The 17,738-nt window shown below is 43.2% G+C and overlaps 1 protein-coding gene and 1 non-coding gene across 2 annotated transcripts in view; both read left to right on the forward strand.

Annotated features, from left to right (window-relative positions):
• Window positions 1-17,738, forward strand: part of med14 (mediator complex subunit 14) — a 128,220-nt gene that overhangs the window by 357 nt on the left and 110,125 nt on the right. The window contains exons 2-7 of the mRNA XM_072513866.1: window positions 3,030-3,056; window positions 7,442-7,547; window positions 12,589-12,762; window positions 13,186-13,315; window positions 14,783-14,911; window positions 15,767-15,874. Coding sequence (XP_072369967.1) covers window positions 3,030-3,056; window positions 7,442-7,547; window positions 12,589-12,762; window positions 13,186-13,315; window positions 14,783-14,911; window positions 15,767-15,874 — 674 coding nt within the window. The remainder of the gene's footprint in view (window positions 1-3,029; window positions 3,057-7,441; window positions 7,548-12,588; window positions 12,763-13,185; window positions 13,316-14,782; window positions 14,912-15,766; window positions 15,875-17,738) is intronic.
• Window positions 1,133-1,331, forward strand: LOC140428989 (U2 spliceosomal RNA). Its single transcript, XR_011948972.1, has one exon. It is a non-coding gene; the product is annotated as a U2 spliceosomal RNA (small nuclear RNA).

Raw genomic sequence — 17,738 nt, forward strand, 5'->3', positions numbered from 1 at the left:
AGTAGGAATCGTAACCCGGGGAAGTCCAGGATGAGCTAACTCCCTCCATCTACTTTGCATTCACCTTCCCAGTCCACTTGTTAAACCTTGGTTCAATCATTATAAGTTAAAAATCAACTTTATCATTTGAAATTAACTATCCCTTTTATATTCGCCTTTGATACTTGTGCACTTTTTATGTCTGATACCCGAAAGCACTGTTCTTCATCTCTTGTAGCCTTAGTTTGCTAGTTAGGTACTCTGTAATATTTCTAAGCTGTACATTTATGAAAGTTAGCTACAATTGATTTTCCTTAAGCAGATGGGAAATGGAGGGTGAAATACTACATTTCAAATTTATCTTCAGATTTCCAGAAGTGGTATGTTTTCCCTTCTTCTCCTTGCTCAGTTATGTTTCCGCATGGGCTAGTTGTCTGTAAGTAACTTTCCGAAATGGATATCCAGCAGGGAGTCTTAACATTTGAGTTTCAACATGCTCGTTGCAAGCAGGGGAATACGGCTAACTTTATCACACTCTTGTTTGGCAGGTCTACATACCAGAAATTCAGCAGGAACTTTCTACTCATTATCCAATATAATTTACTTGCCTGAGATTGGCACATTCAATAGCGGCTGCGATTGAATCTGCGATCTTTCCTCTCCATTAATGGCTCAGCAAATTGGGGGAATCCCTGAGCTTTTTGTTATATGCAAGGAAGTTATGGTGAACCTTTTTATAAAACTCTGGTTTTGCCTCAGCTGGGGTATTGTGTCTAAATCTGGTACCACATTCTTTAGGATGGATGTGAAGGGCCTTCAGTTTTGTGGGTGGATTTGAGAAGCTGGTATCATTTTCCTTATTGAAGAGTATTGAAAGACTTGATATAGGTGTTCAAAATCATGAGTCTGGGCAAAAGTTGTTAGGGAGAAACTGTTGCTAATTTAGCAGTGCTACTTTATGGATGAAGTTCTGACGTATTGTAATTGTATTTACAACAGATTTCATAGACCACGTTTTGTAGATCGCCCATTGCTTGTTTAAATTCAATTTTTTAAAAAAAATGTAGTTTCTTACAAATATGTATCAAAACAGGTTACAGCAAATAAACACCCCGGGAAACATAGTTCCCAACAATCAACAATTGTTTGTACAATCGCTTCTCGGCCTTTTGGCTAAGATCAAGTGTCTGTAGATTGAGCCTTTGGTTCAGATCTGGTATGTCTCTCTTGTGGGGACCATGAATTCTATTCAATTTGAATTAGTTTTTTGGAGCAGGCGAGGAGCTGGATTAGGGGTTTGCCCCTGACCCACACTGAGCCCTGGCTTGGTAACTCAGAAAAGGGAAAAAAAAAACAAAAAAACAATTGTTTGTACAACTTTGTCCCCTTTTTCACCCACCCCCCCCCCCCCCCCCCCCCCCCGGCCTGGGTGACGAACAGCTCCTCAAACACGGTCACGAACATACCCCACTTTTTCTCAAACCTCTCTGCAGAGCCCCTTAACTCACACTTTATCTTCTCCAACCGCAGGGCCGAACAGGTCACCCAACCAAGCCGCTACCCCTGGTGCCGATGTCGACCGCCATTCCAGTAAAATTCGCCACTGGGCAATCAGAGAGGCGAAGGGCACGACATCGGCCTTCTTCCTCTCCATGAGCTGTGGCTTCTCTGAAACCCCAAATATCGTCACAAAAGGCTCTGGGTCCAGCGAATCACATGCACATGGTCTGGGGGTGTGAAACATTGGAGAGATTTTGAGTGGAAGTGTTCGCAGTCATAGCCAGGATAGTGGGGGAGGAGGTGGACCCACACCTCTCACTCATCTGCCACCCCCCTGGAAGAACCCACTCATTCTTGCCCGAGTCATATGTACACTGTGTACCAACTTAAACTGTATCAAGCTCATCCTTGTGCACGAGGAGGTCCTGTTTACCCTATGCAGTGCCTCACTCCATACTCCCCAATTGATCTTCCCTTCCCATTTCTCCTTGATCTTCACCACCTGTACGCCGTTTACATTCAATTTGGATAACATTTTACATTGCAAACCTGAAAGTTTCTTCTCAAAGTAAAATGTGTCATCTGACTTGACTTGGAACTTATGTATTGGTCGTACTGTATTGTCATGTTTATGTCTGTGTTGATGCTATTTTCACAAGGCCCTAACTGAAATTGCTCACTGTTAGAATGCATTTTCAATGTACTCTCCAATTCTATTTACAAGTTGTCTGTAAAGCTACCCTGAGCCAACTGTTTTCCTACTGTAATTTGTATTTCGTGATTTTCACTTATGCAGCATCAACTATTTAGATAGCAACCTAATTTTTTTAAAACTATATCAGATAGGTGACAATAAATCTTTTAGTTGAAAAATTGAAGTCACACTGCTCATTAATAAAATTGCATTCATGAGTTAACAACATCCTTGAGAGAGACCGTATTATGATTGGTCATGATTTGAACTTGTTTAATTTATTCTGGTAGCATTGCCAGAAGCCTTCTGTAAGATTATATTTAAAAACAAATTAAGCTTGTACTGACGAGCCTCTGGTGGCATAAATATATTGATGCATCATGGTTTCTTTGAATTTCATTCATGACCAGCTTAAAACATCACTGTCTGCAATTTTGTGTTTATGATGAACAGATCTTTGATACAAGATGCAATTTGTGATTATTTATCACTCATTTCAGAGTTTTGCAATTGCAGACAATAAAAATTATAGTTGTTTTAGGGAAACATTTCTATGAGAGGTCTAAACGTGCTTTGGCTATTATGCTCTGTCTTCTGGTGTTCTTCAGAAAAGTCCCCAAAAATCTATGTCTTCAATTTTGTCTTTGGGTACCCCCTAAATTGCCTATTGTTAATGGGGAATTTTGTCCCCCATGATAAAATTCTCCACAATGTTCTTTTGCACAAAGAGTAATAACTGTAGTTTGGCACTGTTATGAATAGACTGTGTAGCTAAAATATACAGTTTTCATCGACAAAATGAAAACATTTGCAGAGCTTTCATTTTCATTAGTAAGTAACTGCTCTTTTTTTTCAGGTTGCCTCGAAAAACTGACATGGAACGGTAAGTGACTTTTCAGGTTGATTTTTTTCACGCGTTTAATGTCATTTAAAAACAAATGCTGCTTTTGCATTTAAAAAGAAATAGAGACAATAGACATTATAAAAAGTTATGAAAATGTGCCTCTAGATTTTACATTATTTTAAAATGATTGACTCTTAATGCCATCTAAAATGGCCCAGCAGGTCGCTCAGTTCAGGGGCAATTAGGGATGGGCAACGAATGCTGGCCTACCAGTGACTTCCACATCCCAAAAAAGAATAAAAGAAAGTGATCTTGTTGTCAGTCGATGACCAGTTATTATTTTTTAAAAATAAAATCCAATTTTTTTTTTTCCAATTAAGGGGCAATTTAGCGTGGCCAATCCACCTACCCTGCACATCTTTGGGTTGTGGGGGGCGAAACCCATGCAAACACAGGGAGAATGGTGGCCCAGGGCCGGGACCGAACGTGGGACCTTGGTGGCACGAGGCTGTAGTGTTAACCACTGCGCCACCATGCTGCCTGACCTCAGAATTTACTTGCAAGCAACAAAGTACTGTCCCAATGTGGGATTATCACTGCAGGGCATAAGATACTGGATAGGAGGAAGATGGAATTTAATTGTTTGTGATCCGAGGCGACATCCTACTGTGCCAAGAATAAAAAACAAGGATTCCCCAATGGCCCAGTCAATTAGTTGTTAAGCCCAGGTTAATTGGTGATGTTGCTGAGTTATCTAATCTCAGCAGGGTTGGCAAGTAGGAGCTCTTCAATTGGCTTCCCAATTCTTGGGTTAGAGAGAGGAAAATCAGCGTTTCTACTCCTCGCCTTTGTAGCACTGGCAGGTATAAGAACATAAGAACTAGGAGCAGGAGTAGGCCATCTGGCCCTTCGAGTCTGCTCCGCCATTCAATGAGATCATGGCTGATCTTTTGTGGACTTAGCTCCACTTTCCCGCCCGAACACCATTACCCTTTATTCCTTTATTCTTCAAAAAACCATCTACCTTTACCTGAAAACATTTAATGAAGGAGCCTCAACTGCTTCACTGTGCAGGGAATTCCATAGATGAATGGTGGTAAGAAAGGACAGAAACTTGGGTGTGATTTTTCTCCCTGCTCTCCCAAGCATCATGCCTTTGCTCAAAATGCTTGCCAATACTCATTGCTGGACAATGAAGAATGATATTGAGTGCTTGGGCGAAGTTTTGGAACGTACTGGCATCCATAGACCTGCATGCCTTCAGGAGAGATTGGAAAATAATTGGCGTATAACATGAAACATCCACAGGCCCATGGAGTAAATTTAAATTACATATCTGCTTTCAATCAATGCTGCTTTTGAGACTGTGCAGCTTACTGCAAGTCTCCAATAACAGAAACATTGTCCTGTAACATTATAGCATGAGCTGAATTATGAATGCTAAAAGAAAATCACAGTGCCGCAGCTCTTTTGATCTCATTATCAAATAATTAATTTGAACCTCAAATGCAGCATGTTGTGAAAGCCTCTCTCTTGCTAGACTTGCTGGAATAATTCAGTAACTGTTCTCATAGACATAGAATTTTCAGTGCAGAAAGAGGCCATTCAGCCCATCGAGTCTGCATCGGCCCTTGGAAAAGCGCACCCTACTTAAGCCCTACATCTCCACCCTATCCCCTTTATCCCTGTAACCCAGTAACACCACTTAACCTTTTTGGGAAGGGCAATTTAGAATGGACAATCCACCTAACCTGCACAACCTTGGACTGTGGGACGAAACCGGAGCATCCGGATGAAACCCACGCACACACTGGGAGAACGTGCAGACTCCACACACAGTGACCCAAGCAGGGAATGAAATCTGGGACCCTGGAGCTGTAAAGTACTGTGCTAACCACTATGCTACCGTGCTGCCGATCTCATGGCTATCTGCTGTCTATTTGGATTCTGACCCTGGCCGTGCATATTTAAGTAAACCCTTATGGATTGATGTCTGCTGAAATGACTGGGAACAACTGTTGGAAATAACATGCAATTTGTTTTGTCATCCTCCTATATGCACTTACTGATTATCTCTTTGCCAATTGGTTACCTCTGGTCGATATATCTGTTCGTCCCTTTCTGCAAAATACACCTTAGTGATCTTTTTCTGAGTATATAGGACATGTGAATTGGAGACTTGTGACAAGCCAGTTTTGTTCTTGAGGTTATTGAATCACCCATGTGGACTGGAATCCAGTGCAAAACATAAGGCATTTGCTCCAATCTTCAACTTGAAGCAGATGATTCATCTCTACCTCCGGAGACCTCCAGTATCACAGATGCCAATCTTCAACCAATTCAATTCACTCCACATGATATCAAGAAATGACTGAAGGCACTGGATACTGCTATGGGCCCTGACGATATTCCAGTGAAAACCTGTGCTCCAGAACTTGCCACACCCCTAGCCAAGCTGTTCCAGTACAGCTATAAAATTGGCATCTACCCAGTAATGTGAAAAATTGCCAAAGTATGTCCTGGGAATTAAAAAGTAGGACAAAGACAACCTGACCAATTACTGCACATCAGTGAGCTCTTAATCATCAGTAAAGTGATGGAGATGGTCATTAAAAGTGTTATTAAGCGGCACTTGGCAATAACCTGCTCACTGATGTTCAGTTTGGGTTCCACCAGGGCCACTCAACTCGTGAACTCATCACAGCCTTAGTTCAAATATGGACAAAAGAGCGGAACTCGTGAGAGTGACTGCCTTTGACGTCCAGGCTGCATGTGACCGAATGTGGCATCAAGGAGGCATAGCAAAACTGGAGTCAATGGGAATCGGGGGTAGGGGAGGAGGAGGGGAGAAAGAGAGACTCAGCTGGTTTGGCTCATACGTAGTACAAAGGAAGATGGTTGTTGTTGCACAATGTTCAAGACCATTTGTGACTCCTCCGTTACTGAAGCAATCCATGTCCAAATGCAGCTAGACCTGGACACTATCCAGGCTTGTGCACTACCAGGCATTGACCATCTCCAACAAGAGAGAAGTTAGCCGTTGCCCCTTGACATTCAATGGCATTACCATCGCTAAATCCCCACTATCAACATCTTGGGGGTTACCATTGACCAGAAATTTGACTAGCCATATAAATAATGTGGCTACAAGAGCAGGTCAAAGGCTAGGAATCTTGTATCGAGTAATGCGCCTCCTAACTCCCCACAGCCTGTGCATAATTCACATGGCACAAGTCAGAAGTGTGGTGACATGCTCTACCCTTGCCTGGATGAGTGCAGCTCCACCCCTCAACACTCCAGCTCAACACCATTCAGGACAAAGCAGCCAGCTTGATTGTTGCCCCTTCCGCAAACATTCACTCCTTCCACCACCAATGCACGGTGTAGCAGCTGTACCATCTACACGATGCATTGCAAGGCTCCTTAGACAGCACCTTCCAAACCAATGACTACCACCAAAGAGTAGCAGATGCATGGGAACCCCACCACCAGGGAGTTCACCTCCAAGCCACTCACCATCCTGATTTGAAAATATATTGGTGTTCCTTCACTGTTGCTGGGTCAAAATCCTAGAACTCCCAACAGCATTGTCCCACGCCACATGGACTGCAGCGGTTCAAGAACATAACTCGCCACCACCATCTCGAGGGCAATTAGAGATGGGCAATAAATGTTGGATAACCAGCAAAGCCCACACCCCTTGAATTAATAAAAAAATAATATTTGGTATGGGACTGGAGACCCACGTAAACCAGACTGCATAGAATGGTAAAATATGAGTGAGTCAGTTTTTTTTTTTAAACCAGCAGTTTTCATGGCCATTTCCATGTACCAGCCCACAATTTATCAGCATTGGATGCGACTTTACTATTTGCCATGGTGGGATATGAATTCGGGACCTCTTGAGTTACTCGCCCAGTACCTTAAGAAATTGATCACTGCACCCATGTCTCTATATCAAGTATTTGCTCAGAAATTCAGTTTACAAGATATGGGGTGATTAATAATAATAATCGCTTATTGTCACAAGTAGGCTTCAATGAAGTTCCTGTGAAAAGCCCCGAAAGATTATTGAAATAGCTGAAGTCTGTTGCAGTGTTCAAATACTTTAAATCAATGTGTGGTGTTACAGAATGATGAGATGCTTATCTTATAACTTTATATGGAGAGGCATGGAATGGTAGCCATACAGTGCTCCACTAAAGTGGAGTAACTACCAGGGTTACTTTTCATTTGCCGTTTGAGAGTATTTGATGTATAGTAACAAGTTGTTTAACTGTTGGAACTGAATGTACTTCGAAATAAGCAGTTGGTTTGAAAATCCAGAAAGGGATATGGCAAATTATTTTTATACTTGTATAAATGCTCATTTTTGAAAGTGTTGAAATTTGAAAAAAACTTACAAACATGTTTTCTTTTCACAGGAAAATTGAAATTGTTCAGTTTGCCAGTCGAACACGTCAACTCTTTGTTCGTCTGCTAGCATTAGTAAAATGGGCAAGTAATGCTGGAAAGGTGGAAAAATGTGCGGTAAGGAGTGCTGAGATACAATGACTTATTACTAAATGGATGTTTACCCAAAAGAAGGGAGTATCAGATATGGCACTTTTTAAAAATAGTTTATTTTGCCTGGAATTGCGCAGTGTGTTTTTGTTCAATGAGTACCACATGTAGAAGTTTACCATCTCTGAATATAGAAACTGAGTTTTTGTTTAGGCAATATACTGTCTCTTAAAACGGAAATTTAGTGGCCCAGACGGAAGGACCCCAAAGTTTGCATATAGGTCATGTTAAACTTAACCAACGTTGCTTGCCAGTACAGAACTTTGCTAAGCTACCTACTGAAAGACCACTTTAACCACTATCTCATTGGCTTACAGGATTCGTGAGCTGAGTGGTAAGAATTCTAGCTGCCAACAAAACTACTGATTACTGAGGTGGATTTCTTGATCAATGGTCTAAATTGCTTTGGAGTACCATGGATTTGCTTGGCTCAGATATTGGCAAACAGTTTCTGATCTCCAGGATGACGGACTTGAACTCATTCCCCAAACCACCGACGATCCCACATAAGGATTTCATAGTAATCACCCAGGAAGTTCATGCATGGGGAACCATGCAATTCTCCGAGTTTAAATGTCAGTCTTTGGATGGTTCTGACTGTGTTGCAGGCACAATTAACCAGGAAAAATTAGAAGAATTTAAACCACTTTGATCTTCTGTGTAACTATAATACTGACCCCCTCCCACACACATACACACGCACACTAAATTACCATCCTACCCACTTGTGCACTTGTCTTCTCCCCATCTTCTCAGTGGCTGGATGTTTAAACCTACCGATCTGTTTTGCCACGGCTAGTGCCATAAAAAATGGGGGCGTCTTCCTTTGTCCCAACACTTGACTGAGACCTCGGGACCCTGCTGCACCGCACTTTTCTCAGCCGCCTCGAGTAGGTGTTGGGTGAGAATGATGATGCTGCATTTTAGTGTAAGTAAAAAGGAGCAGAGTGGCAATCTGACTATGATTGTTACTCTATGATGACCCATTGAACCTGATATAATGGGTTGATTTGACGTCAAACTTTACCCGTTCTGCCAACTTTGAGATTGCTCACATTCTGAGAAGGCAAATTCCTTTTCTCACTTGCCCGCCAGAAGGTTTGTCTTTGGTTTGTTTCAGATTTTGTGATTCTTGAAGCATGAACTTGCCGAATTCGGTTTGCTTGTAGGATCATTGACTTACCGGGTTTTCTCAGTACTGATGAGTGACATGACATGAATGCTGAGCCATGACCACCAATATGAATTTCTGTAGATCCCTCACCATTGGGCCTGCCCTCCGCATTCTGCAACTCTACCTTGAGGGGCCAACTGCTTCCAAACTACACTCTTGCCCAGCATTGCACAATTGACGTGATCTGTATACGAGAAACACTAATCCCATACGGCGAAGCTGGAAGATATACGATTGATGGCTTTCAATCATCAAAATTGATGATTGAAAGCCATCAATCTTATCATGCTGCCCATCCAGAATGTTGGCGGGCCACATATGTTCAATCGACAATACCAGAGATAACCTCCCTCTCTTCCACTAAATATGTTAATATCATCATAATTGGGGCCTTCAAGTTCATGTCCTCAAACCACTCCCCAGTGCCAGTTGGGACAAACTGGCTTTTGGTGAGGGCGAAGCACATGCAACCAGGTCCTTACCTGAACCATCTTCATTGAAATAGCTTTGAAAGTAACCGCTAAAAGATCTTTCCCGATCTCACTGCATCACAACATGGTCTGGCACACTGGCCTGCTTGTGAAACATCCCTCCGTGGATTATTGACGCCATCACACTATTACTCCGAGGTAGGCGGCTCAGGGGGCACATGGGTGTTGAAAATGTGTCTGAAGGAAACAGTCCCAACAGGGTCGCCCAGGAATCTGTTTGAAGGCCAACCCTTTTCAATCTCTATATCCGCCATCTACCTCCAACCTTGTCTCGGAAGTTTATATGCTGACGATATTAGCCGTGCCTCTCAGACTTCAACATTTTCTAAATATGATGCAACACAAATCAGTGACATTGCAAAGCTGGCCAACTACTCGAAGACACGGTGCCTATAGCCCAGCAGCTAAACCATCTTGGGTGTATTCCACCTCCACATTGAAGACTACCCTCTAACAGAATTCAGCGGAGGACCCTGAGAGCTCCATTTAGTCACCGCAGAGTTATTGCCTGGCTTGGTGATTACTGCACATGCTAAAAAAAGAAGTTGGTTTGCCACACATGCCGATATTGGGTACCAGAAACTTCTCAAGTGTGACAATGAACAACAGAGCTCCTGTTTGATTTGAGACTACAACATTTCAGAAGAAGCTATGTGGAGCAGCTTGCCATATATCACCAACCGGAATATTGTGTTTTTGCAATCTGGGGATGTCCCAAAGTCAATTAAGTACTTTTAAAATGTAGTCAGTGTTGTAATGTACGTCTGTGGCAGCTGTGAGCTCCCACAAACAGCAATGCGATAATGACCAGATAATCTGTTTTTAGTAATGTTGATGAAGGGAAAATATTGGCCAAGACCCGTGAGATAACTCCCTTCTAACAAGAGTTCAGGGTAGTTTAGTAACAGGTTAATTTAGGCTAGAAACATTCCTTGCCGTAATTTGTTTTTTGAGTATTCAGCTCCCCTACTAACTTGGTCCTGGGTGTAACAGCAAATAGATGAATGGAGATTTCTGTTGCATGCTAGAGTTGAAAACTCAATGTTTTGATGCAAATTCTGTATGTTACAAGTTAATGTCCATTGAAACTTATATTGTCCTTTAATAACAGCCAAGAGACCATTGCTAACCTTGGAGTGATCCCCCCAAAATTGTCTCAATCTTTGCATCGGGATCCGGTTTCTCTAAGTGAGCTTGGCTCAGCTGGTGAAGGCTCATTTGAGTCATGTTGCAGCTTCAAACTCCAGGAATTGAATGCAGAATTTTGGCTGCAGTGTTGTCCAAGCGATGCGTTGTCCAAGGTGCCATCTTTCAACTGAGATATTAAACTGATACTTAAGATCACATTGCACTTTGGGGGAAAAAAAAGGAGATCATCTTGTTTCAGTGAAAATTCATCCTTCAAACGGTGTTAGAAATAACAGGCTCAATGATCATTTAATTAGACATAGACATAGAACATACAATGCAGAAGGAGGCCATTCGGCCCATCGAGTCTACACCGACCCATTTAAGCCCTCATTTACACCCTATCCTCCTAACCCAATAACCCCATCTAACCTTTTTGGACACTAAGGGAAATTTAGCGTGGCCAATCCACCTAACCTGCACATCTTTGGACTGTGGGAGGGAACTGGAGCACCCTGAGGAAACCCACGCAGACACGGGGAGAAAGACTCTGCACAGACAGTGACCCAGCAGGGAATCGAACCTGGGACCCTGGTGCTGTGAAGCCACAGTGCTAACCGCTATGCTACCATGCTGCCCTCAATTGATTGCTGTTGTGGAACATTGCTGTTTACAAATTAGTTGTGACATTTACTTGCATAACAATGACAAGCAAATCAAAAGTCATTAATCTATGTAAATTAACACTTCTAAATGTAGCACAGTGGTTAGCACTGTTGCTTCACAACGCCTGGGTCCCATGTTCGATTTTCGGCTTGGGTAACTGTGCAGAGTCTGCACGTTCTCCCCGTGTCTGCGTGGGTTTCTTCCAAATGCTCCAGTTTCCTCCCACAAGTCCCGAAAGGCGTGCTGTTAGGTAATTTGTACATTCTGAATTCTCCCGCTGTGTACCCGAACAGGCGCCGGAATGTGGCCACTAGGGGCTTTTCACAGTAACTTCATTGCAGTGTTAATGTAAGCCTACTAGCGACAATAAAAATTATTATTATTGCTATATAAATATGAGCCTGGGTTTTCACTCCTTGATATTTGAGAATACACTTGGGGGTCCTTTGTGTTGTCCTCTTCCAGCACTCAAAACCAGCCAGAAAGAAATTGAGAGAGATTTTTGAGCCTCCAATTAAATTTGCTGTTATGGGAAATGATTAATTATTAGAACCATAGAATCCCTACAGTCCAGAATGAGGCAACACGGCCTATGAGTCTGCACAGGCCTTCCGAAAGAGCACCCCACCTACGGTTTGGACACGAAGGGGTAATTTAGCATGGCCAATCTATCTTCCATGCACATCTTTGGACTGTGGGAGGAAACCGGAGCATCCGGAGGAACCCCACGCAGACACGGGGAGAAAGTGCAGACTCCACACAGACAGTCACTCGAGGTCGGAATTGAATCAGGGTCCCTGGTGCTGTGCGGCAGCAGTGCTAACCACTGTCCCACCGTGAGTGAAGTTTGTGTATATGAAGTTTTAAATGCCAGATTCTGACAAATTTCAGTTAATATCTTTGTACCAGGTTATTGTCTGCTCTGAAAATACTTCTGGTAAAATGAACACACATTCCATAAACTACTGTCAATTGGGTTTACATGTTTAATCTATTGCAAAAAGTTTGAACATTGAGAGATTTAGAAGCTTTCAATATTTAAGTCAGTTGTTATCTAAGTTTGGGTGTGGGGATAACCAAGTGGAAAAAGTCACTTGGGCACTCATATTCAAGAGCTTCTATGTCCGCCAGTATTCCTGAAGTTAGCAATTACAGGTCCTAGTCACAATGTAACCTGAGGTGGCGCAACATTTCTTTTATCCCTGTCTTCTGAGAATCTAAGGTTCACTGTTTCATGCAAGGATATTGGCCAATACATACAATTTCATGTGAACGGTACCTAGTGAATCTTTTCACTTCTCTTCTCTCAAGTTTAAAAGAGTTAATAGAGATGCAACTTGTTTGGATATCAAAAGATTTTTCAAGTTCCATACTTACTAAATTCCTTATTGTAGACTACTTCGGCAAACTCAATTAATTATGCTTCCAAGTGACTTCAGACATCATTGGGTTCAATGAGAGCAGCTCCTTATTTCAGATTCTGTGATACAAATTCATTGCACTGTGCACATCGTCATTAATTCTTTTTCTTTTTTTTTTTTGCATGTAGATGATATCAAATTTCTTGGATCAGCAGGCATTCATCTTTGTGGAAGCTGCTGATCGAATGGCGTCGTTAGCAAGAGATGCTTTGGTTCATGCACGTCTACCAAGCTTTGCAATTCCATTTGCAATTGATGTTCTAACTACAGGGTCGTACCCTCGCCTGCCCACTTGTATTCGGGTGAGCCACTGGCCTACGATCATAAAAAATGGATTGTGACTTATTTATGATAGTAAAGTTCAGGGCATCATGATGGCACCATGGGTAGCACTGCTGCCTCACAGCACCGAGGACCTAGATTCGATCCTGGCCCCGGGTCACTGTCCGTGTGGACTTTGCACATTATCCCCGTGTCTGCGTGGGTCTCACCCCCACGACACAGAAGATGTGCAGGGGAGGTGGATTGGCACGCTAAATTGCCCCTTATTTGGAAAAAAAGAATTGGGTGCCGTGAGGCAGCAGTGCTCACTACTGCACCGCCATGCTGCCCCAGCATACTGATTTTTAACGTTTATATCAAAGCTTAAATTGTAAATGCTGGAATGTGACTTCTAATTAAATTTTGATCATTTCTGAATTTTATATTGCTCATATTGCCAATAGGATAAAATCATTCCTCCAAATCCAATAACAAAAAGTGAGAAACAATCCACACTTCATCAGCTTAATCAGATTCTAAGACACAGGCTAGTGACAACAGACCTGCCTCCACAACTGGCAAACCTTACTGTTGGTAAGCATTTTGTACAGATCAATATTAATTAATTATATGGTACATCACCTAAAGCTGCAAGACTCTAAATCCTTCAATATTTACCAAGTTTTGTTTTGTGTTGATGAAATTGCCGTTGAAAAATGCAATGTGACCGTCGGCATCTCCATGTTGCCGTTGGACTGAATTGCATGCAATTCGCGCTTCCGATGAGGGCACTGTTCGGTCATCGAGTTAGAACATGCAAATGGACTAGCACTCTGCCAGCATGAAGTAAAGCAGTTCCCGGCCCAGAGTGTATTGCAACTGTTGGGGCCAGATTTAGCGCCGAAGAGCATGACAGCTGGAGCTGTTATTAAGCACTCCACTTAGCATACACTGCAGCCACGAAGATGTCTCACAATAGACCTGCCACCTTCGTTCAGGAGTCTGAAGTGGACCTGAGGTGCCAATGAGGAGAGGAGGGGCACCCTCTTCTCCAGGGTGGGTCGCAGACTCAAGCCTGCCCTCCTGAGCAGTGCCTTGAGGTGGTGGCAGAGTAGTCATCACTGCGAGCCTCACCAGGAGGAGACAGCTGATGATCCTGAAGGGGGTCACAGTGAGGCTTCTGCCCTGAGAGGAACAGAGAACCAGGGAGGGTTCCAAAGGCCACAGTGCAGGTGTCCTCTGGTTAGGGTGAGCTCCGTTGATCCTCTGCTTCCTCTGCAGTGGGGCAGCGCTTCTAAGAAGACCCAAGACCTGGTGGGGCCCTCAATTAATGAAACAGCTGTAGGATGAGGATGTCCAGAGGGGCAGCCTAGATGGGCTCTCAGATGACCAAAGGCCCTCTGAGCATTCAAAAGGCACAGGCAGCACTCAGCAGTGTGAGCAACCAGGAGCCTGTAAGAAGCACCAAAGGGGTGCTTTGAAAACACATGCTGCAGCAATGGCGGTCTGAATCAGGCTACCCCGATCCTGAGGGGACACCCCAAGTTCCTCTCTCTCTCTCTCTCTCTCTCTCTCCACGTCAGAATTGGTGCGGTGAAGGGCAGCATGGTGATTAGCACTGCTGCCACACGGCACCGAGGACCCGCGTTTGATCCCGGGCCACTGTCTGTGTGGAGTTTGGACATTCTCCCCGTGTCTGCGTGGGCGTCACCCACCGCAACCCAAAAAGATGTGCAGGATAGGTGGAATGGCCACGCTAAATTATCCCTTAATTGTGTGGGGGGGGAAATTGGGTACTCTAAATTTAGATTTTAAAAAAGGAATTGGCAAACCTGAATTTATTCCCCCCAATTTTGCACGATTCTCTGCTCAATTGCGATTCCCGCGCCTGGCATCACAAAGCGGAGAATCCAGCCCATTGTCTCATGTAAAGATTTTTGGTTGAAGAAAGATTCTATTTTTAAGAGAGTTCAGGTCACATTGCTTACGGTATGAAGTAGTTAAGAATTCTTCAAAATTTTCTAATTCCTAACTTTTCAAATTCCTGTCCTTTCTGCAAAGCCAATGGACGTGTGAAATTCCGTGTTGAAGGTGAATTTGAAGCCACGCTTACGGTGATGGGCGATGATCCTGAAATTCCCTGGCGGCTACTCCAACTGGAAATACTAGTTGAAGATAAAGAAACGGGAGGTAATTTATGGTCCAGTAAGCACAGTCTGGGAAATCTCCATTACTTGTTGATGATTTTCATGGTCTGGCTAAAAGATGACCGTTCTCCATTCCAATGAAATTAGACAATTAAGACAATATATCATTCCTCAGAAACAATGAACTTTGCAAATAAGCCAATATAATTTAGATGCAAAGCATTGTAAATCAATTTTATTGGATGCATATATCTGCTGGAAAGCCTCCTGGACTGCAGCCCACCTTCTGCGGTTTAGATTTTGTCAAACAAAAGTTAGTCCTCAATTATTTTTTTCTGGCTTCATTAATAAAGCTAAACGTTTCTGTGGTAAACTACCATTCGGCTTCTCTTCCAGAGCCAGTATTTATATTTTTCAAAATTTATGTTGTAATTATTTCCTTTACACAATTATTTCATTATGCTGGAGATCATCTACCAATTTTTAAATTGTGTCCATTTTAGTTAAACACTAAACTTGTGTTGATTGCATGCTTGTTGGTGACATTGTATGTGATAGTCTGTAGGTGTACCGCAAAAAGTGAGGAGGCATTTGATTTCTATGAGGTTAAATGCTTCATTGCTACTGTTTGACATTGTATCTCTTTGCATCTTCATTGTATCTCAGAGATTGGCTGAAAACTGACAATATACTTTGTAGAATGTTCTTGATTTATAGCAGCATTAGGGCTTGAACCAAGCCACAATGAGGCAAAGCATGCATCTGAATTTCTTTTATGTTTCTGAGCTCAAATTGTTCAATAACTTTAGCTTCTTGTGTCACTTTGAAAACTTCAGATAGCTTTACTGTTGATGCAATGTCTGCCTAGAAGTTTTTAATGTTTTTAAAACTATTTCAGATGGCCGTGCTCTGGTCCATAGCATGCAGATCAACTTCATCCACCGACTGGTACAGTCCAGACTGTTTGCTGATGAGAAACCTCTGCAAGATATGTACAACTGTTTACGTATCCAAATTCTTAAGGAAGAGTTTATTAACAATTTATTTGAAGAAAAAATGAGTTAAGTGCTTGTCATTGAATATTATTATTGATGTAATATGGACTGTCCAAAGTTGATGAAACCTTTTTAAACTTGTATTAAGTGACTACTACCACATGCAGTAGTAAAATCTGTTGAAACAATTGTGATCAGAATTATTCACTAAAGGCTGAAATCTTGTGCAGCAGAAGTAAACACACAGGCAAATTTACACCAATCCGTTTTTTTTAAAAGAACACGTGTATATTTGCATGACTGTATCTTTTCCAAAAGTATTGACAACTGTCAGCACTTTCCAGGGGATTTGTATTTTGTTTTTATTTGTCTGCATTGAGCTTTTCCGCTTCAATGCAGTTGCTGAATCGAACACCGAAACAGATTATCTTCTGGCTTATCCTGCAGAGTCTTGCTAAGTGACTTTATGGGTACTGTAAAGTTAGTTGACTTGACAGGTGTATTCTCTTTAGCATTTTTTAGGGGGTTAAAAGTTTGCACATTTTATAGTGTAAGCAGCACATCTTTGCAATCTGTAAAATTAGCCATATTAATTTGACTTTATAGATGACAAATAGAAATGTTGGTCATAATAAAACCAGCTTAGTTGGCGAGATGACTGGTTTGTGGTGCGGCGAAACACCAACAGCATGGGTTCAATTACCATACCGGCTGACGTTATTTACGAAGGGCCACATCTCAACCTTGCTCCTTGGCTGAGGTGGGGTGACCCTCGGGTTAAATCATCACCTGTCGAAATACCTCATAGAGGTACTGGAGCGGTTTGGGCTTCGAACAGGGTTCACCTCCTGGGTAAAACTCCTATACAACGCTCTCATGGCGAGCGTACGGACCAACAACACCAATTCCCGATACTTCCAGCTGCACAGAGGCACCAGACAAGGATGCCCACTGTCCCCGCTGCTGTTCGCCCTAGCGATCGAACCATTAGCAATTGCTCTCAGAGCAGCAAAAAGCTGGAGGGGGATCCAAAGGAGCGGCAGAGAGCACAGAGTCTCACTCTATGCAGATGACCTGCTCCTCTACATTTCGGACCCACAAAGCAGCATGGACGGAATCATCGCGCTCCTGAAAGAGTTTGGCGCCTTCTCAGGCTACAAACTCAATATGAGCAAAAGCGAGATCTTCCCGGTACACCCACAAGGGAAAGGGGGGGGGGGGGTGCAGCACTAACTGGATTGCCGTTTAAACAAGCTCGACACAAATTCCGCTACCTGGGGATCCAAATAGCCCATGACTGGAAAGAGATCCACAAATGGAACCTCACCAGTCTGACAGAGGAAGTCAAAAAGGACCTGCAAAGATGGAACACACTCCCACTCTCCCTCGCGGGGAGAGTCCAGACGATCAAAATGAATGTGCTGCCCAGGTACCTCTTCCTACTTGGATCCATTCCGATCTACATCCCCAAGGCCTTTTTCAAAGCATTCGACAAACTAATCATGGCGTTCGTATGGGGGGAGATCTGTGGGGGGGCTAGCCCTCCCAAACCTACAATTCTACCACTGCGAGGCGACGGCTGAGTGAATAAGGGGATGGATCAAGGAGCCAGAAGCCGAGTTGGTGCTCGCGGAAGAGGCCTCCTGCAAGGGGACCTCCCTCCGGGCCCTCGCCACGGCGGCACTCCCACCCCCACCGAAAAATCACTCCAGCAGCCCGGTGGTGATAGCCACCCTCCAGTCCGGGATCCAACTACGGCAGCTATTTGGCCTGACCAAAATGTCGGACAAAGCTCCCATCTGCAACAACCATAGGTTCACACCAGCGCTGACTGACGCCACCTTTTAAAAAGTGAGGACAGGATGGAGGGACACT

Source organism: Scyliorhinus torazame, chromosome 8 (assembly GCF_047496885.1).
Source record: "Scyliorhinus torazame isolate Kashiwa2021f chromosome 8, sScyTor2.1, whole genome shotgun sequence".
NCBI classification, from domain to species: domain Eukaryota; kingdom Metazoa; phylum Chordata; class Chondrichthyes; order Carcharhiniformes; family Scyliorhinidae; genus Scyliorhinus; species Scyliorhinus torazame.